Source organism: Ranitomeya variabilis, chromosome 1, assembly GCF_051348905.1.
Source record: "Ranitomeya variabilis isolate aRanVar5 chromosome 1, aRanVar5.hap1, whole genome shotgun sequence".
Classification (NCBI taxonomy): domain Eukaryota; kingdom Metazoa; phylum Chordata; class Amphibia; order Anura; family Dendrobatidae; genus Ranitomeya; species Ranitomeya variabilis.
Genome location: NC_135232.1, coordinates 223,252,473 through 223,279,327, shown reverse-complemented (window position 1 = coordinate 223,279,327; position 26,855 = coordinate 223,252,473). Strand labels below are relative to the sequence as shown.

Sequence of the window (26,855 nt, the reverse complement as noted above, 5' to 3'; positions counted from 1 at the left end):
AGAGTTTTGCTGCCTAGCCCTTAATTGCTGTCTAGCTGCTTCTTACCTCCTCTTAACCCTTGAATGGCTCTGATCTTAGCTGTTTAACATGGATGTCCAGAGTTTGGCTTCCAGCCTGAGTAATCTCGCGGCAAAAGTTCAAAACATACAGGATTTTGTTGTTCACACTCCCATGTCTGAACCTAGAATTCCTATTCCAGAGTTCTTTTCTGGAGATAGATCTACCTTCCTGAATTTCAGGAACAATTGTAAATTGTTTCTTTCTTTAAAATCTCGCTCCTCTGGAGACCCTGCTCAACAGGTCAAGATTGTAATATCTTTCCTGCGGGGCGACCCTCAGAATTGGGCATTTGCATTGGCACCAGGGGATCCTGCATTGCTCAGTGTGGATGCGTTTTTTCTGGCATTGGGATTGCTCTATGAAGAACCTAACCTGGAGATTCAGGCTGAAAAGGCTTTATTAGCCCTCTCTCAGGGGCATGATGAAGCGGAGATATATTGTCAGAAGTTTCGGAAATAGTCGGTGCTTACTCAGTGGAATGAGTGCGCCCTGGCTGCAAACTTCAGAAATGGTCTTTCTGAGGCCATTAAGGATATTATGGTGGGGTTCCCTACGCCTACAGGTCTGAATGAGTCTATGGCTATGGCCATTCAGATTGATCGGCGTTTACGGGAGCGCAAACCCGTGCACCAGTTGGCGGTGTCTTCTGAACAGGCACCTGAGACTATGCAATGTGATAGAATTCAGTCCAGAAGTGAACGGCAAAATTATAGGCGGAAAAATGGATTGTGTTTCTATTGTGGTGATTCAGCTCATGTTATATCAGCATGCTCTAAACGCACAAAAAGGGTTGATAAATCTTTTGCCATTGGTACTCTGCAGCCTAAGTTCATTTTGTCTGTGACTCTGATTTTTTCACTGTCTTCCATTTCCGTCGATGCCTATGTGGATTCGGGCGCTGCCCTGAGTCTTATGGATTGGTCATTTGCTAAACGCTGCGGTTTTAGTCTGGAACCTCTGGAAGTTCCTATTCCTCTGAAGGGAATTGACTCTACACCATTGGCTATGAATAAACCGCAGTATTGGACACAAGTGACCATGCGCATGACTCCCGTTCATCAGGAGGTGATTCGCTTCCTTGTACTTTATAATTTACATGATGTACTAGTGCTTGGTCTGCCATGGTTACAAACTCATAATCCTGTCCTGGACTGGAAAACAATGTCTGTGTTAAGCTGGGGATGTCAGGGGGTTCATGATGATGCACCTCCGATTTCAATCGCTTCATCTACTCCTTCTGAGATCCCTGCGTTTTTGTCTGACTATAGGGATGTTTTTGAGGAGCCTAAGCTCAATTCGCTCCCTCCGCATAGAGATTGTGACTGTGCTATAGAATTGATTCCTGGCAGTAAGTTCCCTAAGGGTCGTTTATTTAATCTGTCACTGCCAGAGCATACTGCTATGCGGAATTATATTAAGGAGTCCTTGGAAAAGGGACATATTCGTCCATCTTCGTCCCCTCTGGGAGCAGGTTTTTTTTTGTGGCAAAAAAAGATGGTTCCCTGAGGCCTTGTATAGATTATCGCCTTCTGAATAAGATTACAGTCAAGTATCAGTATCCATTGCCATTATTGACTGATTTGTTTGCTCGCATTAAGGGGGCTAGGTGGTTCACTAAGATAGATCTTCGCGGTGCGTATAATCTGGTGCGGATAAAACAGGGTGATGAGTGGAAAACCGCATTTAATACGCCTGAGGGCCATTTTGAGTATTTGGTAATGCCTTTTGGACTCTCCAATGCTCCGTCAGTCTTTCAGTCCTTTATGCACAATATTTTCCGTGAATATCTGGATAAGTTTATGATTGTGTATTTGGATGATATTTTGGTGTTTTCTGATGACTGGGAGTCTCATGTTCTACAGGTCAGGAAGGTGTTTCAGGTTCTGCGGGCCAATTCTCTGTTTGTGAAGGGCTCAAAGTGTCTCTTCGGAGTCCAGAAGATTTCTTTTTTGGGGTACATTTTTTCTCCTTCTACTATTGAGATGGATCCCGTCAAGGTTCAGGCGATTTGTGACTGGACACAACCTACATCTGTTAAGAGCCTTCAGAAGTTCTTGGGGTTTGCTAATTTTTATCGTCGGTTCATTGCTAATTTTTCCAGTATTGTTAAACCTTTGACTGATTTGACTAAAAAGGGTGCTGATGTTGCTGATTGGTCTCCTGCGGCCGTGGAGGCCTTTCAGGAACTTAAGCGCCGGTTTTCTTCTGCTCCTGTGTTGTGTCAACCAGATGTTTCACTTCCTTTTCAGGTTGAGGTTGATGCTTCCGAGATTGGAGCGGGGGCGGTTTTGTCACAGAGAAGTTCTAATGGCTCGGTGATGAAGCCATGTGCATTCTTCTCTAGAAAATTCTCGCCCGCCGAGCGCAATTATGATGTGGGTAATCGGGAGCTTTTGGCCATGAAGTGGGCATTTGAGGAGTGGCGTCATTGGCTTGAGGGTGCTAAACATCGTGTGGTGGTCTTGACTGATCACAAGAATCTCATTTACCTTGAGTCTGCCAGGCGTTTGAATCCTAGACAGGCTCGTTGGTCGTTGTTTTTTTCTCGTTTCAATTTCGTGGTTTCATACCTGCCAGGTTCAAAGAATGTGAAGGCAGATGCTCTTTCCAGGAATTTTGTGCCTGACTCTCCTGGAGACTCTGGGCCTACTGGTATCCTTAGGGATGGGGTAATATTGTCCGCCGTATCCCCAGACTTGCGACGTGCATTGCAGGAGTTTCAGGTGGATAAACCGGATCGTTGTCCACCAGAAAGACTGTTTGTTCCGGATGATTGGACCAGTAGAGTCATCTCCGAGGTCCATTCTTCTGTGTTGGCTGGTCATCCTGGAATATTTGGTACTAGAGACTTGGTGGCCAGGTCTTTTTGGTGGCCTTCCTTGTCTAGGGATGTGCGTACCTTTGTGCAGTCTTGTGAAGTGTGTGCTCGAGCTAAGCCTTGCTGTTCTCGGGCCAGTGGGTTGTTGTTATCCTTGCCCATCCCGAAGAGGCCTTGGACGCACATTTCCATGGATTTTATTTCTGATCTCCCGGTTTCACAGAAAATGTCCGTTATCTGGGTTGTGTGTGACCGCTTTTCTAAGATGGTTCATTTGGTGCCCTTGCCTAAGTTGCCTTCCTCCTCTGAGTTGGTCCCTTTATTTTTTCAGAACGTGGTTCGTTTGCATGGGATTCCGGAGAATATCGTTTCTGACAGGGGATCCCAGTTTGTGTCTAGATTTTGGCGGACGTTTTGTGCCAAGATGGGCATTGATTTGTCTTTCTCGTCTGCATTCCATCCTCAGACGAATGGCCAGACGGAGCGAACTAATCAGACCTTGGAAACTTATTTGAGGTGTTTTGTTTCTGCTGATCAAGATGACTAGGTTGCTTTTTTGCCACTGGCCGAATTTGCTCTTAATAATCGGGCTTGTTCGGCCACGTTGGTCTCTCCTTTTTTTTGTAATTCGGGGTTTCATCCTCGTTTTTCCTCTGGTCAGGTGGAGCCTTCGGATTGTCCTGGAGTGGACGTGGTGGTGGACAGGCTACATCAGATTTGGAATCAGGTGGTGGACAATTTGAAGTTATCTCAGGAGAAGACTCAGCAGTTTGCTAATCGCCGTCGCCGCGTGGGTCCCCGACTTCTTGTTGGGGATTTGGTGTGGTTGTCTTCTCGTTTTGTCCCTATGAAGGTCTCTTCTCCTAAGTTCAAGCCTCGGTTCATCGGTCCTTATAGGATCTCGGAGATTCTTAACCCTGTGTCTTTTCGTTTGGATCTCCCGGCATCGTTTGCTATTCATAATGTGTTCCATCGGTCGTTGTTGCGGAGGTATGAGGTGCCCGTTGTTCCTTCGGTTGAGCCTCCTGCTCCGGTGCTGGTGGAGGGAGAATTGGAGTATGTTGTTGAGAAGATCTTGGATTCTCGTGTTTCCAGACGCAAACTCCAGTATTTGGTTAAGTGGAAGGGTTATGGTCAGGAGGATAATTCCTGGGTGGTCGCCTCCGATGTTCATGCGACTGATTTGGTCCGCGCCTTCCATAGAGCTCACCCTGATCGCCCTGGGGGTTCTCGTGAGGGTTCGGTGACCCCTCCTCAAGGGGGGGGTACTGTTGTGGATTCTGTTTGTGGGCTCCCTCTGGTGGTTACTGCTGGTACTGGGTGACTTTGGTGGGTTGCGGCCTTTGGTTTCCACCTGTCCATCAGTGGCTGGGTGTTTCCTATTTTACCTGGCCTTTCTGTCATTTCCCTTGCCGGCTATCAATGTATTCAGATGTGCTCTGTTTGGTTCCTGCCTACCTGCTCCCAGATCTTTCAGGATAAGCTAAGTGCTGATTTTCAGTTGTTTGGTTTTTTTGTCCAGCTTGCTTATTATGTCTCTATGCTAGCTGGTAGCTCTAGTGGACTGAGGTTCTCCCCATGTGCCATGAGTTGGCACATGGGTTCTTGTAATCTCAGGATGGTTTTTTGATTAGGGTTTTTTGCTGACCGCTCAGTCCCCTTTTGTATCGTTCTGCTTTCTAGTTTACAGCGGGCCTCAATTTGCTAAAACTATATATATCATCTCTATGTGTGTGCCTTCCTCTCATTTCACCGTCAATACATGTGGGGGGCAACTATATCTTTTGGGGTTCATTCCGCTGGAGGCAAGTGAGGTCTTTATTTTCTCTGCAGTGCTAGTTAGCTCTTAGGCTGGTGCGTGGCGTCTAGAACCAACGTAGGCACGCTCCCTGGCTATCTCTAGTTGCGTTTGTCAGGCGTAGGGCAGCGGTCAGCCCAGGTTCCATCACCCTAGAGCTCGTCCGTAATATATTTGTACTTTGCTTGTCCTGTGCTATCCCTAGCCATTGGGATTCATGACAGCCACCTGTTGGAGAAGCTGGCGGTCTGCAGTTGTCACGTCCACCAACTCCTTCAGCTGTGCGGCCATCAAGCGGTTAGCTTCCTGCTGTACGGCAGCGGACTGTACTGGGGCTTTCACCACGTCTTCCATACTGTCGCCTGTGCCACGGAGTGCCCGCGTTCTCCACCACAATGTAACAAAACACTCCGGGGTCGCCTTTGCTGGGGTCAAAGGTCACGTGGTTTGTGCATTAAACTCTGAGGCGACAGCAGGTTTCCAAGTAGACTGACCTCAGGTCAGGTTTATTAAAGTGAAAGCAAATACAGAAAACAAAACATAAAAATAAATCCTTGCCTGTCCGGCGCTAACTATACAAATACGTTCCTATCTAACAACTGGGGGGCTTCTCCCACCCAGCTAACATTACACAGTGCATGAGCACAGCTCCCACTCACGTTTGTCTCACACAGACAGGCATTCTGTGTGCCCCAGGCTGACACCTGAAACCTCCAGCTGGTCAGCCTTTATTCCTGCACTTCTTAACCCCTCGGTATCCTGAAGATACTGAGCGGCTTAATTCACATAGGACAAATACCTGGGCGAGATATACCTGCCCCCGACTACCAGACCGACATGACTCTAACAAGACCAAAAGTTTGGACAAACCTTCTCATTTAAAGATTTTTCTGTATTTTCATGACTATGAAAATAGTACATTCACACTGAAAGCATCAAAACTATGAATTAACACGTGGCATTATATACTTAACAAAAAAGTGTGAAACAACTGAAATTATTTCTTATATTCTAGGTTCTTCAAAGTAGCCACCTTTTGCTTTGATGACTGCTTTGCACACTCTTGGCATTCTCTTGATGAGCTTCAAGAGGTAGTCACCGGGAATGGTTTTCACTTCACACATGTGCCCTGTCAAGTTTAATAAGTGGGATTTCTTGCCTTATAATTTGGATTGGGACCATCAGTTGTGTTGTGCAGAAGTCGGCTGGATACACAGCTGATAGTCCTACTGAATAGACTGTTAGAATTTGTATTATGGCAAGAAAAAAGCAGCTAAGTAAAGAAAAACGAGTGGCCATCATTACTTTAAGAAATGAAGGTCAGTCAGTCCGAAAAATTGGGAAAACTTTGAAAGTGTCCCCAAGTGCAGTGGCAAAAACCATCAAGCGCTACAAAGAAACTGGCTCACATGAGGACCGCCCCAGGAAAGGAAGACCAAGAGTCACCTCTGCTTCTGAGGATAAGTTTATCCGAGTCACTAGCCTCAGAAATCGCAGGTTAACAGCAGCTCAGATTAGAGACCAGGTCAATGCCACACGGAGTTCTAGCAGCAGACATATCTCTACAACAACTGTTAAGAGGAGACTTTGTGCAGCAGGCCTTCATGGTAAAATAGCCGCTAGAAAACCACTGCTAAGGACAGGCAACAAGCAGAAGAGACTTGTTTGGGCTAAAGAACACAAGGAATGGACATTAGACCAGTGGAAATCTGTGCTTTGGTCTGATGTGTCCAAATTTGAGATCTTGGGTTCCAACCACCGTGTCTTTGTGCGACGCAGAAAAGGTGAATGGATGGACTCTACATGCCTGGTTCCCACCGTGAAGCATGGAGGAGGAGGTGTGATGGTGTGGGGGTGCTTTGCTGGTGACACTGTTGGAGATTTATTCAAAATTGAAGGCATACTGAACTAGCATGGCTACCACAGCATCTTGCAGCGACATGCTATTCCATCTGGTTGGCGTTTAGTTGGACCATCATTTATTTTTCAACAGGACAGTGACCCCAAACACACCTCCAGGCTGTGTAAGGGCTATTTGACTAAGAAGGAGAGTGATGGGGTGCTACGCCAGACCTGAACCCAATCGAGATGGTTTGGGGTGAGCTGGACCACCGAGTGAAGGCAGAAGTGCCAACAAGTGCTAAGCATCTCTGGGAACTCCTTCAAGATTGTTGGAAGACCATTCCCGGCGACTACCTGTAGAAGCTCATCAAGAGAATGCCAAGAGTGTGCAAAGCAGTCATCAAAGCAAAAGGTAGCTACTTTGAAGAACCTAGAATATAAGACATATTTTCAGTTGTTTCACACTTTTTTGTTAAGTATATAATTCCACGTGTTAATTCATAGTTTTGATGCCTTCAGTGTGAATGTACAATTTTCATAGTCATGAAAATCCAGAAAATTTTTAAATGAGAAGGTGTGTCCAAACTTTTGGTCTGTACTGTAGGTGATCAAATATAACAAGTATGACAAGGACATATGGTATGAATTATTTACCTATAATTTACCCTCTCCATGTGTCTATAGGAATTACAAGACCTATCATCAACTGTCTCACAGAACCAAAAGCAAAAAAGGATGATCAAAAGGCCAAATTTATCAAATTAATACAAATTTTATTACGAAATACAATCTTTAAAATGCATAGCACCGATAGGGGAAAAGGGGAATAGAAAAGCATGCTTACATGGTGTGATACATATTAAGCGACGCATTCATCCAGGCAAGGGACTTACTTATAGTGTATATATGAATATTAATTCTCTGCCTCTGTCCACAAATATTTATACAGTTAATCTAGCAACAGGTATAAACTATCATTATAATATATACTAGATGGTGGCCCGATTCTAACGCATCGGGTATTCTAGAATATGTATATATGTATATAGCAGCCACATAGTATATAGCACAGGCCACGTAGTATATGGGAGCCATGTAGTATATAGCAGACAAATACTACGTGGCCTGTGCTGTATACTATGTGGCTGCTATATACATACATAAATATTGTAGAATACCCGCTGTGTTAATACAGGCCACACAGTATATAACAGTGGCCACGCAGTATATAACACAGCCCACATACTATATAACACAGCCCACGCAGTATATAGCAGCCACACAGTATATAACACAGGCGACGTAGTATATAACACTGGCCACGTAATATATAGCACAGCCCACGCAGTATATAGCACAGCCCCCACAGTATATAACACTGGCCACGTAATATATAGCACAGCCCACGCAGTACATATCAGCCACGAAGTATATAGCACAGCCCCCCGCAGTACATAACACTGGCCACGTAATATATAACACAGCCCACGCAGTATATAGCAGCCACTCAGTATATAACATAGCCACGTTAGTATATAGCACAGAGATGTAGTATATAACAGAGCCCACGCAGTATGTAACACAGCCCACGTAGTATATAGCAATGTGGGCACTATATGCGTGGTTAAAAAAGACTTAAAATAAAAAATAAACATATACTCACCTTCCGAAGGCCCCTTGAAGTCCTGGCCCTGTGTGCGGTGCACGCGGCAGCTTCCGGTCCCAGGGTTGGTATGAGCGCAGGACCTGTGATGACGTCGCTGTCACATTACCGTGACGTCATGGCAGGTCCTTCTCACATAGCATCCTTGGCACCGGTACCTGCCGCTTGCACTGCCGAGGACAGCCGCGCCGTCGGAGGGTGAGAATAACCTTTTTTTTTATTATTCTTATTTGTAACATTAGATCTTTTTACTATTGATGCTGCATATGTAGGGGACGGGGATCTGGCGAGCCGTACAGACGAGTGGAACCATTGTTGCCGGGAGTCGGGGTTCCGGGGGACGGATTTGAAGGGCGTAGGAGAAGCCAGGCTGAGGTGACAGGAGACAGAGTGACGCAGGGAGAGGGACGGATAAAAAGGAAAGCGCGCGAAAGCAGGGGCAGAGAAGCGCGGGAGAACTCTGAGGAGAGGGAACTGCAGCGCAGTTGTCGCGTGTGTGCAGGCCGCAGTGAGACTTGCTGGAAGCAGAGGGAGAACGTGCAGCAGACGTTGCGGGCAATTACCAGAGCCCCCAGAAAGCGGCGGGTCCGTCGCCAGCGACCCCCAAAGCAGAGGGGTAGCGCTGATCATCTCAGAGACAGTATTACCGCGCTCCCCGGGAGTATCTTGCCAGAAAGTGCTCCGGTCCCTCCTGGGTTTGTCTCAGCTGTCACTGATACGGATTACTCCGCTAATTCTCCTCGAAAAGACTCCTCTTTGGACTTGGAAACTATTACCCCGGATCAACGTCCGCCTGCAGGGGGTGACGCAGCACCGCAACAGACATTCTGGTCTCAAATTTACACCTGGGCCCGTCGACGGAGGACACCTCCTTCCCCCGCCATCAGGACTGCGTCGCTGACGGAGCTTCACCATCAGGACTGCATCGCTGAAACAGCGCTAATAAGTGAACTTTGTTGACTTTTTCTTGTTAGGGGGTCACTAGTGAGGCGCTGTCGCGTTCCGCGGGTATAGTTCAGGGCGCCTATATAGTAGATAGGATTTACTGTGAAATTGTGATCTTGTACTTAAGTTCCCTGCGTGGAAAACTGTTGTTATCTTTGTTGGGTTGGAAGTTAAAGGAAAGTTAAAAACGTTATTTGCTTTCTGGCTCCTTTTTGTCCCTGCATCCTTCTTTACCTGCGGTTTCTTCACATATGCAGAATCAATAGTAAAAATTTGGTCAAACAGGGTTAATAGCTGTGTAACCGGAGTGCGTTACACCGCGCTCCGGTAATGCTGGCATTAACCCTGTGTGAGGGCTGACTGGAGGAGAGTATGGAGCGGGCACTGACTGAGGGGAGGAAAGAGCGGCCATTTTGCCACCTGACTGTGCCCGTCGTTGATTGGTCGTGGCATTGGTCGTGGGCATTTTGCCACGACCAATCAGCGACTTGGATTCCATGACAGACAGAGGCCGTGACCAATGAATATCCGTGACAGACAGACAGAAGGACAGACAGACGGAAGTGACCCTTAGACAATTATATAGTAGATATGCATAGCTCCAATTGATTGCCGCAAGATAAAATATCATACACAATTTCAAATAACCGCAGCCTATGCATGGACAGAAACCACACCCCCATACTACTGACTTCCAAATATATAGATGATACATAATGTATAAACAGCAGTCGCAGTATCATCTATATATTGTATATACAGCAGTTGCAGTATCACATACATAATGTATATATAGCAGTCGCAGTATGTGATACGGTAACTGCTCTATATTCAATATATAGGTGATACTGCGACTGCTGTGTATATAGGTCCACTGAAGGTGAAGCGGGTCCACTGTCAAGCATCGGAGGTGCTGAGGAACTGATCCCTGGTATTGGTGAGTAGAGCATGTTCTCTGACGCTAGTACAGGCCAGCATCCGTTCTGACTAAAGGCCCTGTGTGCGCCCTCTCCTGCTTGAACACACTGACGAGGGCTGCAGCCACGCGCCTGCAGTAACTAGGACCAGAGCCGCGTGCCTGCACTACCGAGGACCACAGCCATGTATATTCACTGCCACTGGCCTCTGCGGCCCTTGTCAGCGCACACCCACAAGGCCTTTAGTCAGAAGTTTTAAAGGGTTGGCAGCCCACTTTGTAGTTCAGAGACAATCACCGTACTATCCACTGTTTTTTATAATGCATAAACTATAACCCTTACTAATATTAATAATAAAACGTGAGCCACAAATGAAAAAAAGAACCACAATCACCCTTTAAAATTAGAAACCAGGGGTGTGCCTGAACCTAAACAATTGCTACACTTTTCCTGCCTTGCCGCTGAGGTTGGCACCCTTATACCTGCACAGTGGCTCCCCCGCTCGTCAATGGCTGACCCTTCTGACCCTATATTGCCCTATTGGGATCAAGGTGGAAAGAAAAAACAAGACTAAATGTGAAAATGGTATAATCTCTGGCCTATAGGCCAAAAAATATCTATGATACAATAAATTTATATGGGTGTTAGTCCAATCGTTGATATTGCACTGAAATATAGATTATGTGCATATGTTCTTAGCGTGTATTGGCAGGAAAAAAGGGAGGGGCAAATTAACCCTAGATGTGCCCTGCCTGTCAACGGGGTTGGCGCCCTATAAACCTACGCAAAGTGGCACTCCGCTCTCGACGAGAGGGGGTGCCAATGCGCAGGTATAAGGGTGCCCACCTCCATGACAAGGCAGGAAAAGTGTAGCACACATCTGGTTTCTAATTTTAAAGGGTGATGGTGGTTCTTTTTTCATTTGTGGTTCAGGTCACACTTTATTATTAATAAATTAATAAAGGTTATATTTTATGCATTATAAAGTACAGAGGATAATACGGTGATTGTTTCTTCTTGAATACCTGTGCAGAGATAATCTGTCTAAAACTGTGAAATATTTTGTAGTTCAGAGCCACCGGGCCACGGAGATCTGCCGACCTTGGTAGATTGCCAGTCTGGGCCTGCTCAGAGACATAAAAAAAGCTAGACTGCAGTTTGCCAAAATGTATGTGAGAAAGGCTGGGAAAGCATCTTGTGGACAAATGAGATCAGGATAGAGCTTTTTGGTAAAACACATCATTCCGCGATTTTTAGGTGTGGATTTTCTCATAGACTTGCTTTAGATGCAGAATATCCGCAAGTGCATTTGTGCTGTTGAAATGTACTAAATATGTATGTAATTTGCACAACTGTATTAATAACTTTTGTCAAAGCCAAATGCTATGAAGTATCAAAAGCAAAGCAGCTTTATATAAACATGATGACCAGGGCCAGAGTTAGGGGCAGGCAGAATAGGCATCTGCCTAGGGCCCTCACTATCCCAGGGGCCCCCAAGCCCAGTGGTGTGCTGCTAATAGCAGTAGACCATGCGGGCACTATGGGGCCCGTGAGTCATGGGGTCCCAGTGCAAGCATTCCCTGACATCACGCATTCAACTGTATCGGCATCATAGATGCCGATACAGTTGAAAGCAATAATGGAGGAGAGAGCGTCACGTGACGTTCCCTCTCCCATTTATCCTCCTCTGCCTCTGACGCAGTGGCAACAGGGAGTTGAGTGTTGGAGCGATGACGTCATCGCGCACCACACTGTGTTGGGCAGTGAAGCTGCTGAGGTGAGGAAATGCGCTGCAGTGGGGAAAGAGAAGAGGTGAGTATTGTATTTATTTATGGGGGTTGCATTAAATTCTATGGAGGCTTCATTACCTTCTATGGGGGCTGTATTACATTCTATGGAGGCAGCATTACATTATATGGGGCTGAATTACATTTTATGGGGGGTTGCATTACATTTTATGGGGCTGAATTACATTTTATGGGGATTGCATTACATTTTATGGGGCAGCATTACATTCTACGGAGGCTGCATTACATTCTCTGTTCGACTGATTGGATTGTTTATGCCAGCATAGAAATCATTGTTCTCAGCAGCATATCACCCGGTGAAAACTGCAGATATGCTGCTGATAGCATGATACTATATGAGGATGGACTGATTGTTCAGGAGAGGTGAGTATTGTATTTATTTTTGTTATGGGGTGCATTATACTATATAGAGTCTGCTTATGGGGAGTGCATTATACTATATAGAGTCTGCCTATGGGGAGTGCATTATACTGTATGGAGGCCTATGGGGGTGCATTATACTATATAGAGTCTGCCTATGAGGGTGCTTTATACTATATAGAGTCATCCTATGGAGTACATTATACTATACAGAGTCTGTCTATAGGGTGTGCATTATAGTATATAGAGTCTGCCTATAGAGAGTGCATTATACTAAATAGAATATGTCTATAGGGAGTGCATTATGCTATATAGAGTCTGCCTATGGGTGTGCATTACACTATATAGAGTCTGTCTATGAGGAGTACATTATACTTTATGGAGGCCTATGGCGGTGCATTATACTATATAGAGGTCTGTGGGGGTATATTAAACTATATAGAGGCCTATGGGGAATACATTATACCATATGGAGGCCTATGGGGAATGCATTATACCATATGGAGGCCTGTGGGGACCATCATACAGTGTGGGGATTACAGTGAGGGAGGCCATCATACAGTGTGGGAGATAATGTGGGCTCTTTGTATAGTATGTGGGCCATCATAGAGTGTTGGAGCCATCAAACAGTTTGTGGGCTACTAAGAGGCTCACAGGACATTATTACTTTCTTGGAGGCAAAATGTGAACACTGTTTTCTAGGGCACTTGCACACGGCATTATATTCTAGAGGGTTGTATTACCATTTTGAGGGCACACAGTACCACACAGCAGGTGCAGTAATAGGGACACATACGGCAGCAGCATTGGGGTATCATCAGGATGAGGAGTTTGTGCAGGTTGGGAATAGATGGGGACAGTGCAGGAAATGTGAATAAATGTGTCTTTGTTGTAATTTCTGCTACAGAGTCGTGGCTAGAGAAGTTGTCATGTCCGTTTGAGCCAGATGGAAAAGACTGGAAAACTGAGTGACTCCACCAGAAAAATTGTCAGCTGTAGGTCACTATCTGTAACTACTGTAATCTCTTACGTGTTCTGCGGGACCGGTATCTACTACTATATGGTCACCATATGGCGGTAATATCAGTGTTGGTCTTTGTATAGTTGTTTTAGAAACATCACAGTCATCTGCTGAGTTTCCCCTATACCTACAATTATGCTGTGCCACCATAGCTGTAATCAGGGTTATATGCCCCCAACCCAAAACCCGAGCTACGCCTCTGCTTTACCCCATTGGTGAATTGCTTTGTGCTTTAAATGCTTGATTGAATTTTATCATACATTTCTTTTTAGTACAAGATGCATTTACATTGTTTGTCATCACTTTAGGCCGCCTCTTTTTACTGCAATAAAATGGGCTTTGAGCAATTGGCATACAGGGGTCTGGAGACTGGCAGCAGGGAGCTAGTTACCCATGTTGTGAAACAAGACAAGGTAGGTAGCTCACAGACATGTATAATATTAATAACTAGATATTTTGCCTGTTTGTTAGAGCATGATTATGTACAGTATATGTAATCTTTCTTTGCAGATAATATTCCTCTTTGTGTCACCACTTACTCCTGGAAATGAAGGTACAGTATTTTGATCCACTTTCACATATAATATAAAACCCCTGGCAAAAATTATGGAATCACCGGCCTTGGAGGATGTTCATTCAGTTGTTTAATTTTGTAGAAAAAAAAACAGATAACAGACATGGCACAAAACTAAAGTCATTTCAAATGGCAACGTCCTGGCTTTAATAAAACACTAAAAGAAATCAAGATAAAAAAATGTGGTAGTCAGTATTGGTTACTTTTTTAACCAAGCATAGGGAAAAAAATTATGGAATCACTCAATTCTGAGATAAAAGATATGGAATCATGAAAAACAAACAAACAAAAAAACACTCCAACACATCACTAGTATTTTGTTGCACCACCTCTGGCTTTTGTAACAGCTTGCAGTCTCTGAGGCATGGACTTAATGAGTGACAAACAGTACTCTTCATCAATCTGTCTCCAACTTTCTCTGATTGCTGTTGCCAGATCAGCTTTGCAGGTTGGAGCCTTGTCATGGACCATTTTCTTCAACTTCCACCAAAGATTTTCAATTGGATTGAGATCTGGACTATTTGCAGACCATGACATTGGCCGTATGTGTTTTTTTTTCAAGGAATGTTTTCACAGTTTTTGCTCTATGGCAGGATGCATTATCATCTTGAAAATTGATTTCATCATCCCCAAACATCCTTTCGATTGATGGGATAAGAAAAGTGTCCAAAATATCAACATAAACTTGTGCATTTATTAAAGATATAATGACAGTCATCTCCCCAGTGCCTTTACCTGACATGCAGCCCCATATAATCAGTGACTGTGGAAATTTGCATGTTTTCTTCAGGCAGTCATCCTTAAAAATCTCATTGGAACAGCACCAAACAAAAGTTCCAGCATCATCACCTTGCCCAATGCAGATTCGCGATTCATCACTGAATATGACTTTCATCCAGTCATCCACAGTCCACGATTGCTTTTCCTTAGCCCATTGTAACCTTGTTTTTTACTGCTTAGGTGTTAATGATGGCTTTAGTTTAGCTTTTCTGTATGTAAATCCCATTTCCTTTAGGTGGTTTCTTACAGTTCGGTCACAGACGTTGACTCCAGTTTCCACCCATTCGTTCCTCATTTGTTTTGTTGTGCATTTTCTGTTTTGGAGACATATTGCTTTAAGTTTCCGGTCTTGACGCTTTGATGTCTTCCTTGGTCTACCAGTATGTTTGCCTTTAACAACCTTCCCATGTTGTTTGTATTTGGTCCAGATTTTGGACACAGCTGACTGTGAACAACCAACATCTTTTGCAACATTGCTATGCTTGCTTAAATTAAGTAAACATTACTGACTACCACATTTTTTTGTTCTTGATTTCTTTTAGTGCTTCTTAAAGCCAGAACGTTGTCATTTGAAATGACTTTCGTTTTGTGCCATGTCTGTGATCTGCTTTTTTTCTACAAAATTAAACAACTGAATGAACATCCTCCAATTTTCCGATTCCATAATTTTTGCCAGGGTTGTACATGTAGTTTGTAACTTGATTCAAGAAGAATCACCTATATCACTGGTGGACACAGACCGAAGAGGGCCCCTGTGCTAGAACAGTATATGGGCCATCTGCAGTCTGATAGCTCCTCATAATGCACAATCCCACCTGCTTTTGAGGAGATGGGCCCCCTCGCCCCTATACGGCTACACAGATTGCACCAATGGTATTTCAGTTCCTAACATATCTTATAATGCCATTATACCACTCAGTAACATGAAGGATTCTGGACAGCTAGCTACATTGTCATGTGTGCTGAAGTACAGTATGGCATCCGATGCGAGAATATCAGATGTAATATGCTAATGACACTCGGCTCCAGCTCTGCTGCGACCGTGAGCCGAGTGTCAGTGCTCTGTGCTCCGATCCTTTCACATCAGAGAATCGCAGCACGGATGCTGAGAAGACAAAGAAAGTAATTTCTCCATCTCCTCCATTGCATTTCCAGCATCCCCAGTAATCACACTGCACTCGGATGCCATCCGAGTGCAGTCCGATGTTTCCCACACACCTACAAGTCTGTGGGTGTTTGCGATCCAATCTGAATCGGCATGTGAAAATAATCGCAGATCTGCACTTCCTCATTGATTAATATTGGTCCGAATGTAATCCGATTTTTTATCGGATTGCACTCGTCTGATTTATTCGCTTGTGTGACCGAGCCCTAAGCAATCAACATTAGGTTTAAGCAGAGAAATTGATGTTTGTGCTGGGCAACACTACAACCTACATTTGGTTTGTTTGGTGTGACTGGTATAGCATTTTGGACAAGGCGCACAGAGGCACACGCCACTGAGAACATGTCCCGAATTCATTAAGTGCCATGTGCCTCTTAACAAATTCAGCACATCGTACTCCAGCAAGCCCTTTACTGAGCCTGGCATGCGCAAACCAGTCTAAATGAATTGCCCATAAATGTTTTTCTTTATAAGCATTTTCTCTAGAGCAAATTTTCAGAAAAATCATGATATAGTTCTGCTTTAGTGTCGACCCAAATTGGGCCTAATTTATCAAGACTGTCAATCAGAAAATTGGCTTACCTGTCCATAGCATCCAATCACAGCTTAGTTCTCATTATATATTAATCACTCTTTTCTTGTACAGAATTTGGAGCCCATTTACAGAAGCATGGTGATGGTGTGAAAGACGTAGCATTTGAAGTTGAAGACTGTGATTTTCTTGTTAAGGTACGTTGTTGAGGAACGTTTCTGCTGACATTCTCCCAGAAGCTGCAGGCACATCCACAGCAACAAATCTGCAGAAAATTTAGTGGATTATGGCGCCTATTTGTCCGTGGATTAGCTATGGTCATAGTTCAAAATAATGAAAAACACTAGACTGCTACGACCCATAACCGTTTTCTCCCATTAAGTGACACAAACAAATTATCAAACTTGAAAACTTTTATTGGGAAATATAAGCATAAAATTTCCATCTTTTAACTTTGGGTAAAATATTTGGTCGCAGCTTATAAAAACAGGCAATATCTGCCAACAAATTTGGGTGTAGGGAGATTAACTGCCTTCCGGACTCCCGGGCAGGTATCTTCACCACCAACAAAACTCCACCCTTCCGCAGCTGCGACTGAAACAAACCATAACAAAAAGGGGAGGGAGGGCGGAAAACAGGTCCGGGTCCAGGGATCGGATGTGCTATCAGCACTTCCGGGCGCCAGAAGCAGGGGATAAGCCCCGCCCCCTCTGCGGGGAGTTAACCCCATATTCCATTTGGCCACAGAATGGGAGATCTGCTTTTTACACAGGGGAAGGCGCAGCAGTCAGGGGACAGCGGCGTAAGCCGCCGTGTCCCAAAGACTGCTACGACCCATAACCGTTTTCTCCCATTAAGTGACACAAACAAATTATCAAACTTGAAAACTTTTATTGGGAAATATAAGCATAAAATTTCCATCTTTTAACTTTGGGTAAAATATTTGGTCGCAGCTTATAAAAACAGGCAATATCTGCCAAAAAATTTGGGTGTAGGGAGATTAACTGCCTTCCGGACTCCCGGGCAGGTATCTTCACCACCAACAAAACTCCACCCTTCCGCCAAGGAGGAGCGAATACAGAGAGCTACGACCCCCCCAACGAATGCATAGCCTGTACCACGCCTTCACGAAGCCCATTGAGGAAAATATCCAAAGCCGCCGCGTTCAAATGAACTCCGTCTGGAAGAAGAAAACCGGAATTGTCTCCCTCCAGACGGTGGTGCCTTACCACTACACCATTCTTAAATCTCACGAAGCACGATATCCTCTGGTTCAAAGTACGTCTGGATCTCTCCATAGCATCCAATTCCCTGGCACCCCGCCACACCAGTCGTGGGATAACCTCAGACCAGACTAGTCGCATCAGCGGGAAAAAACTCGGGAATTTGTCCATATCAGATCTGATAAGCGTAAGCAGCTCGGCAAGTGGAGACGAAGCCAGGTCATTTCCTCCGGCATGGATAACCACAATGGCGGGAGATGAAAACACCTGTGCAATGTGAACGACCTCCGGCAGCACTTGAGACCACGTCAGACCTCTCATACCACGCCATATCACGTCGACATCATCAAAACCCAAGGATCGCCCTCCTGGGCACAATTCAGCACGACGAGCTGCCCAATAGATATATGAGTGACCCACAATCCAGACGCTGGGTCACACTCCATCTAGGAATTAAAGAATACAATTAATCAACGTACAATAATCAAACACTAACGATAACTTCTCCGATTTATCCCTGAAGCTGCTTCTATTATTGTTTTGACAAACAAAACCAAAATTTTATAACAATAAGTCAGACCTGATATATCTAGCAAAACAACGGGATTTCAATCTACCCACCCTTTGAATCTCTGAAACAAATAAACCCGCCCTGGAGGCTTCAGTTGCTGCACCTATTCAAAAAGAATGAGTCCCAAATTCTGCCGCGGGCATTCTCAAAAACGACAACGCGCGTCTCAATATGGCTAAAAATTGACCCGACACTAGAGGAAGGCCATTCTCATGCATGAAAAATTGATCACCATCCCTTCTCACCCGCATGAAGTTCTTAATTAACGTTAATGGGCAAACATCCTTGTTGATGGCAAATATTGGGAACCAAATCCCCCTGCCCTCCTGATCAGTTTTAGATTTACATATTCTGATCCTGAGACCATCGTCACAAATTAAAAACATCATCTTGCCTCAGTCCACCCGGTTTATTTAAGGCCGTGGGTAAGATCTCACTGACCCGCATAGCCCCAAAAACGCCAGGCCAAAAGCCGCTGATGTGAGTGCAGCTTCATAGTTAGAATCGCAAACTGATACCGCGGACTTAACCAAGCTAACAAGCAAGTCAAAGGAGATAGGACGCCTGTTGTCACAGTGCTTATCCACTCGGCGCCAACCTTTTAGTAGCTGACTGACTAAAAAATGTTTCGTGGAATCTGACCACCCACGCAATTTAAAATGGAAGGCTAACGCAGACACACGATTGCGCGCAACCGCACCCGATACTCCCTTGGCATGTATTTTGGATAGAAATGCCATGGTCACCTGCATCCGCACATCATCCGAAGAACCCACCGGCTTTCCGTCTGCTAAAAGACACCACTCCTCCCACGCCTTACCATAGGCTCTCCAGGTCGACGGAGCTACCGATGAGCGTATTAGCGGCATCAGGTCCCCAGGACATTCCAGATCGAACGTGGGCAATCCACCTCGTCCAAACGTTCCTGAAGACGCAAATCCTGTAGGTCCTGTGAATAAATCCCAGTTACTAACTCTGGAACAGTCACATTGTTATTGGGTAATGTATTAGCTTTGAACCAAACATTAAACATTAAACATTTTAAAACTATGAATCTAATCAGGTCTAAAACCAAAAGTGAAGGAGATGCTAGGTAGTTGATGGCATGCGCCCCGCCAACGGTTTCAAGGTGTAAACGGATTCGCTTGTTGGCCAATAGTGGGCCCCATATTTCCATGGCCACCGCAACAGGGAAAAGGTCAATCAAGGTTGGGTCAACATTACACTTCCTGGCAATCCAGGAAGCAGGCCATAGTGCAGAGCATATTTGGCTGCCGAAACGAACACTGAAACCCGTGTGGCCTGACGCTGCAAAAAACAAACCAATATCATCATTTGAACACTCTACCTCCTGAAAGCAAGTCCTACCATTGTAATTGCTGAGAAACATCTTCCATGTGTTTAAATCAGAACGTAACTGGGCTGTTATCCTGATTCTGTGATGACGTTGTTTCACTCCTCTCGTGGCAATCATCAATCTGCGAGAAAATATCCTGCCCGCTGGCATGATCCTGCATGCAAAATTTAATGAGCCAAGAAGTGACTGCATTTGCGTCAATGTGACTTTGCCAACCGAAATGCACCCATTAATGAGATCCAGCAATTTGTCGATTTTGTCTTTCGGCAATCTAAATTCCATGGCGACCGTGTCGATTTCAATACCAAGGAATGTGATCACTGATACTGGCCCTATCGTCTTCTCGGGGGAAAGTGGGACCCCAAAATATGTCATGGCATCTTTGAATTGGGCCAGCGCTGAGGAACAGGCGTCTGAATCAGCTGGGCCAACTATCAAAAATCATCAAGGTAATGAGTAATGGCAGTTAGCCGGGTGATCTCGCGAGCAGCCCATTCTAAAAACGTGCTGAATAATTCAAAATAAAAACAGGAAAGTGAGCACCCCATGGGGAGACATGTGTCGTAGTAGTAAACATCCTCAAATTTGGCTCCCAGTAAGTGGTAGCAATCCGGGTGAACCGGAAGTAGACGGAAAGCGGATTCTATGTCCGACGTGGCCATAAGGGCCCCCGGACCGGCGTTTCTGACTAAATCCACTGCCTTGTCGAAGGAAATATAATTAACGGCTGAATCCTCACTGGGTATGCCATCGTTAACCGACATCCCCTTGGGGTAGGACAGGTGATGAATCAGCCGGTACTTGCCTGCCTCTGCCGACTTATTGGGGTATTTGTCCAGCCACGGCCCCATTCTTTCTACGCTCACTGGCGTCGGTAACCTCACCTGTAGAGGGGTTTTTCCCGGGGTTAGTTTTTTGGGACGGCCGTGTGCATTTTGCCACGGAGTGGGGTCCACCGCACGTTGAACACTCGTGCCTATATTTGCAGAGCCCATAGAACTTACAGTGTCCTTCATTAAATAACCAGCATGAACCTGGCCTACGAATAGATGCTGCTGCCGTGTTGCTATTGGACCCGGCAGCGGACCCATGAAAGGATTGAGTCATTTTTTTGGGGGGGGCCATCATCAGGCGAAGCCACGGATCCGTGGCTTTCACACCCCAGCCTAATTGGGGATTGACGGACAAGCGACGGCGGAAATCTTCATCATATTTCCACCATGCTGATCCCCCGTGAGCCTTATATGAATTATCGATGCTATCTAAGTATATAAAAAGCTCAGAGCACCTCTCGGGGTGCTTCTCCCCCATAACACATCCTAGGACCGCAAAAGCTTGCAACCAGTTATTAATGGTTTTTGCAACTTTTTGCTTCCGTTCGTATGTCTTATCACCCAAACGTCTCTCTCTATCAATTGAATGTTGGTCCGTGGAAACCAGGGACCATATATCGACGAACTCATTGGCCCAAATTTGTTCCTTGATGACGCTGTCCAAGTGAGCCCCTAACGGAGGGACACCACAAAACAGACCATCCTTATAAACGTCCGGGCGAGGAGGGAGGGGCTGCCTGCACGATCCTGACGGTTGCAGTATTTTTGGATTAACATAAATCCTATTCCCTGTGGCCGCATTGGCTACTGTATCTGAAAGGATGGTGTTGGTTCTCTCCCCCCCCAAGCCCCAACAAAGGGGTACTCACCAATTGGTGCACCGACATCCGTACGGCTTGTGTCCCGTGCCACGGGAGTCATCGAACCTTGACGTTCCGTGAGATGTATGGACCTACGACGAGAAGACTCCTGCCTATGCGACCTGCTTGAAGAACTACCGGATGACGAAGGCGAGCGCCAACGCGACGCTCTAGACCGCCTACTGCGCCGGCTGGACCTGGATCGATACGAACGCCGCTTGCTGTCAGAACGACCGCGCTTCCTATGTCTATTTCTGCGGTGCCCTCTGGGGGATGACGATGATGACGATGATGATCTGCGCGCGGAGCGGATACCCGCACTCTGTCTGTTATCCAGAGCCGGTGTGCCAGCACCCTGAATTGGGGGACGAACACCGGTTGCCATCAGCGATAGCGACGCTGAGGCGTTCTGATGTTCGACTACCGCCGCCTGAAAGGGAGTTATTTGCCCGCCTGGTATTTGCGAATACGGGGTACTAAAGATGAGTGGGTAGGATGGAAACTGTGACTCTCCCCCTATATTAGACTGGGAGTATGCGCTATGCTGTCCGGGCGCTGATATTATGTGAGGTGAACCCACATTTGGCTGCACTGGAGCTGCCGTATCCCTGCTCCTGTCAGTATTGGCCATAACTTCCCCCCTGTTCCTAGAAAGTGGTGGGATGCCCCCCTGCGGAGCCTCAGTCTCCTTTTCTGCAGAGCCTGCATCCTGTGAGGAAGCAGACGTTCCCAGGGCTCCCCCCATGCTGTCTCCAAGTAAGATTGCAGTGCCAGATACTAAAGCAGGCACTTGCAGACCTGCACTCCTTCTTACAGTAACTGGGGCAGCAGGGGCTGTACAACTAAACGTGCCGCGCAGCGCCGATCCCTGAGCCTCCCCCACCTGAGGTACGACGCTGCTTCCCGCCGTACTAACGCGCCTGGCGCCCGAGTCAGAAGAAGCGCGCGCACGCGAATTGCGCGCGCCCTTGTTTGAATATAATGGCGGGCTCAGCCGTGCCGGAGGCCGGGTGGCTCTGCGAAAGCGCCGACCCTCCGGCGGCACCGCCTGCACCATAGTAAGGAAGGAGTCGCTTCCAGTCAGCAAAGCTGCTAACCAAGCGCTTCCTTCCCTGCCAATCCTATCCCTCACCGCATGTTCCAGCGGGTCCATGATCCGGCAGCCCAAACAGGTCCGGGTCCAGGGATCGGATGTGCTATCAGCACTTCCGGGCGCCAGAAGCAGGGGATAAGCCCCGCCCCCTCTGCGGGGAGTTAACCCCATATTCCATTTGGCCACAGAATGGGAGATCTGCTTTTTACACAGGGGAAGGCGCAGCAGTCAGGGGACAGCGGCGTAAGCCGCAGTGTCCCAAATACTTGTCTTCTGTGGCACTTCTCAGGCTCCCTTGGCTGGTCCTCTGCCAGTCGGCCAAGCCGGCCTCCTGAGATGATCTGTCATCAGACATGACTGTCTGCAGTATGTGATTGACTGTAGTCAAGTAGGGCAAGATAGCAGTCAGATAGGATGGGTTACACAAAGACTGGCAGAGGAGTGGGCAGGGGAGACATGGAAGGGCTAATAAGGGAGTATAGAATGTTATTGTTTTTATGTTTTTTTCTTACTCTCCTTCTCGGGAGTTGCATATTTATCTATTGATCTACAATCCGCAGCAAAATCTGAAATCACGGGTTTGTTGCCATATGCAGCAACCTTAGGTGCAGGAGCGCCTCATGGAGCCCAGTTATCACAGCGACACTGTGATAAAGAGCCTGGACGGGTCGAAAACGTCCTATGTAACCTTGTCGCCTATCTCACACCTTTTTTTGCATATGTCTGCTTTCACAGATAATAATCCTACTTTGCATCACCCGATCTAAAGGTACCGTCACACTAGGCGATATCGCCAGCAATCCGTGACGTTGCAGCGACCTGGATGGCGATATCGCTGTATTTGACACGCAGCAGCGATCTGGATCCCGCTGTGAAATTGCTGGTCGCTGCTAGAAGGTCTGCACATTATTTGGTCGCTAGGTCGCCGTGTATCGCCGTGTTTGACAGCAAAAGCGACGATACCAGCGATATTTTACACTGGTAACCAGGGTAAACATCGGGTTACTAAGCGCAGGGCCGCGCTTAGTAACCCGATGTTTACCCTGGTTACCAGCGTAAAAGTTAAAAAAACAAACAGTACATACTCACCTGCGCGTCCCCCAGCCTCTGCTTCCTGACACTAAAGCGCCGGCCCTAAACTGAAAGTGAAAGCAACAGCGGTGACGTCACCGCTCTGCTGTTAGGGCCGGAGCTCAGTCAGCGTCAGGATGCAGAGGCTGGGGGACGCGCAGGTGAGCATGTACTGTTTGTTTTTTTAACTTTTACGCTGGTAACCAGGGTAAACATCGGGTTACTAAGCGCGGCCCTGCGCTTAGCAACCCGATGTTTACCCTGGTTACCCGGGGACCTCGGCATCGCTGGTCGCTGGAGAGCGGTCTGTGTGACAGCTCTCCAGCGACCACACAGCGACGCTGCAGCGATCGGCATTGCTGTCGCTATCGCTGCAGCGTCGCTTAGTGTGACGGTACCTTAAGAGTGTGCGGTGAATTTCTCCTAACATGTAAATTGTTCAAACAATGAATGAATGAATGATTGCAAACATTTAGAATTGAGAGTCCTCAGTGGTTGATACCTTTTAATGGCTAACTGAAAAGATGGTAACAAATTGCAAGCTTTCGAGACTACAAAGGTCTCTTCATCAGGCATAGACTAATACAAATTCTGAAGAATCACATATTTATGCACAAAATAGCACAGAAAAAAAACCAAAAAAAAAAACCATGGCTAAGACAGGTGGCATGAAGCAGAATTACCATGAGTGATAAACAGTTATGTCCATAAATGTTGGGCCAGTTCTTAGATAAGGAATGTTTTATTGTCCTCTGATTGGGGTCTCTGTTGTGATGACCCCTCATAGTCTGAGGGGCAAGTTCCTTAGTTGATGTAAAAAGACATAAATCCATGCGACACATTCATTCCACCACTAAGACAGTCAAAGGTCGTCATCAGTTTATATTCCCAGACTCTTCTGTCTCTCTGAGTTTTAAAGTTACCCTTTAACACAAGTAATTTCATGTCCATAATGCTATGATTTGGGAGACAAAAATGTATTGCCACAGGTAGATCCATTCTTTTTTCTCTTATTGTATGGCGGTGAGAATTCATTCTTGTTCTAAGCTTTTGCCCTGTCTCCCCCACATACAGACCCCCAGTTGGACATTTAGTACAAATAATTTGTCCTACTAAGGCCCTGGATAAAACTGAACTCTGCAGTGATATGGAACAGTTTTTCAGGAGACTGCGCCTGAGGGAATATTTCAATGTTACAGAAGATTCAGAACCCACCTGGACTGAAGTAAAAGGGATCCTAACAACAAAGATGAGGTCAAACTGGACACCTCCACCTGGACGCAACCCTCACTTAAATAAATATATAGACTCCTTCAGACATTTGATAAAATCCACCATCATAGATACTAACAGGAGACAAGCATCCGACATCAGTGCCCAGGAGAGAAAGGCCATACAGTCTCTGAAAACCAACAAAGAAATTATCATCAAACCTGCTGACAAGGGTGGTGCAATAGTCATGATGAACACATCAGACTATATGAAGGAAGCAAACAGACAACTTATGGACACACGCTACTACAAAAAATTGGGAGTCGGATCCTACACAGGACAACTACAAGGAACTAAACAAGTTGGTATCTTGTCTGCCTGACGAATCCATAAGAGCCAATGACCTGATACCAGAAAGTCCAAGAACAGGGACATTCTACATGCTTCCCAAAATCCACAAATCTGGAAATCCAGGAAGACCAATTATCTCATGTGTGGGCACCCTTACTGAGCCGGTATCTGGATGGGTAGAGGGTATTCTTAAACCCCTGGTAAAGGATACACCCAGCTTCATTCAGAACACAACTGACCTATTGAATAAACTATCAGCAATAGGTCCTCTACCAGAAGGAACCATCCTGGCCACCATGGATGTGGAATCTTTGTACTCCAATATCCCACACCAGGATGGATTAAATGCCTGCAAATTCTTCCTGGAAAACACAGGGACTGATGCAAATTCTGTGGTGAAACTTATAAAATTCATCCTCACCCACAATTACTTTGAATTTGACAAGAAGATCTATCTACAGGAGACTGGCACAGCAATGGGAAGTAAAATGGCCCCACAGTATGCAAATCTTTTCATGGCCAAGCTTGAAAGCGACTTTTTATCCTCATGTTCCATCAGGCCTCTGGAGTACTACCGCTACATTGATGACATTTTAATCATCTGGACAGAGTCTGAACTACAGCTAAAGATGTTCCATGAACAGTTTAATCAATTTTACCCTACCATCAATTTGACACTCAACTACTCCTGTGTTGTGAACTCTGTTTTTGGGCTCCCTCTAGTGGTCACAAGCGGTACTGTGTAGTGTTGTCTTTCTGCAGGTTGGCAGCATCAGCTGGTTCGTTATCCTTGGCTGGTTTCCTATTTAGCTCACCTGGATACTCAGTTCCTTGCCTGCTATCAATGTATTCAGTGCTCTTCAGATTCCTTGTGACTACCTTGCTCCCAGTCTCTCCAAGACAAGCTAAGTTTTTGTTTGTTCATTTTTGATTATCAGCATTCATCATGTTTCTTGTCCAGCTTGCTAAAATGTGATTTCCTCGCTTGCTGGTTGCTCTAGGGGACTGAGGTTCTCCCCCCCACACCGTTAGTTGGTGCGGGGGTTCTGGAAATCTCAGTGTGGATATTTTGTAAGGGTTTTTTACTGACCGCACAGACCCCTTTTCTATTTTCTGCTATCTAGTATTAGTGGGCCTCATTTGCTGAATCTGCTTTCACCCCTGTGTATGTGCCTTCCTCTTACCTCACCGTTATTATTTGCTGGGGGCTTCTTTATCTTTGGGGATTATTTCTCTGGAGGCAAGTGAGGTCTTTCTCTCTCTCTAGGGGTAGTTAGTTCCTCAGGCTGGCTCGAGACGTCTAGAATTTTAGGCACGTTCACCGGCTACTTCTAGTGTGTTTGGATAGGTTCAGATTTGCGGTCAGTCCAGTTTGCCACCTTCCTAGAGCTTGTCCTATGTTTGTTACCTAGCTGGAGTAATTTGTGATCCTCAACCACTAAGGATCATAACAGTATAGCAGGCCAAAAAGTGTTTAATGCATCGCAGAAGTGGGATAAAAAGAAGACCTGAGTACATTTTTTTTTTCTCCTCCCGCTTTTCCTTTGCTGCAGTCTGTTTAGCTTCTTTCATCCCCTTGAACTCTGGGTGGTTTTGAGCTCAGCTGCAGACATGAATGTTCAGACTCTGACTTCTAGTGTGGATCATCTTACTGCACGGGTGCAAAGTATTCAGGATTTTGTTATTCATAGCCCTATGTCAGAACCAAAGATACCCATTCCTGAGTTGTTTTCTGGAGATAGATCTAGGTTTCTAAATTTTAAGAATAATTGTAAGTTATTTCTATCTCTGAGACCTCGTTCCTCTGGTGATTCCGCTCAGCAAGTTAAAATTGTTATCTCCTTGTTGCGTGGCGACCCTCAAGATTGGGCTTTCTCTCTGGCGCCAGGAGATCCTGCATTGCTTAAAGGGAACCTGTCACCCCGTTTTTTCCGTATGAGATAAAAATACTGTTAAATAGGGCCTGAGCTGTGCATTACAATAGTGTAGTTTGTGGACCC

General features: G+C 45.8%; 1 protein-coding gene across 1 annotated transcript in view; it reads left to right on the top strand.

Moving 5' to 3' along the window:
- HPD (4-hydroxyphenylpyruvate dioxygenase) overlaps window positions 1-26,855 on the top strand; it is an 84,791-nt gene that overhangs the window by 17,931 nt on the left and 40,005 nt on the right. Inside the window, exons 4-6 of the mRNA XM_077293128.1 lie at window positions 13,542-13,646; window positions 13,744-13,786; window positions 16,399-16,481. Coding sequence (XP_077149243.1) covers window positions 13,542-13,646; window positions 13,744-13,786; window positions 16,399-16,481 — 231 coding nt within the window. The remainder of the gene's footprint in view (window positions 1-13,541; window positions 13,647-13,743; window positions 13,787-16,398; window positions 16,482-26,855) is intronic.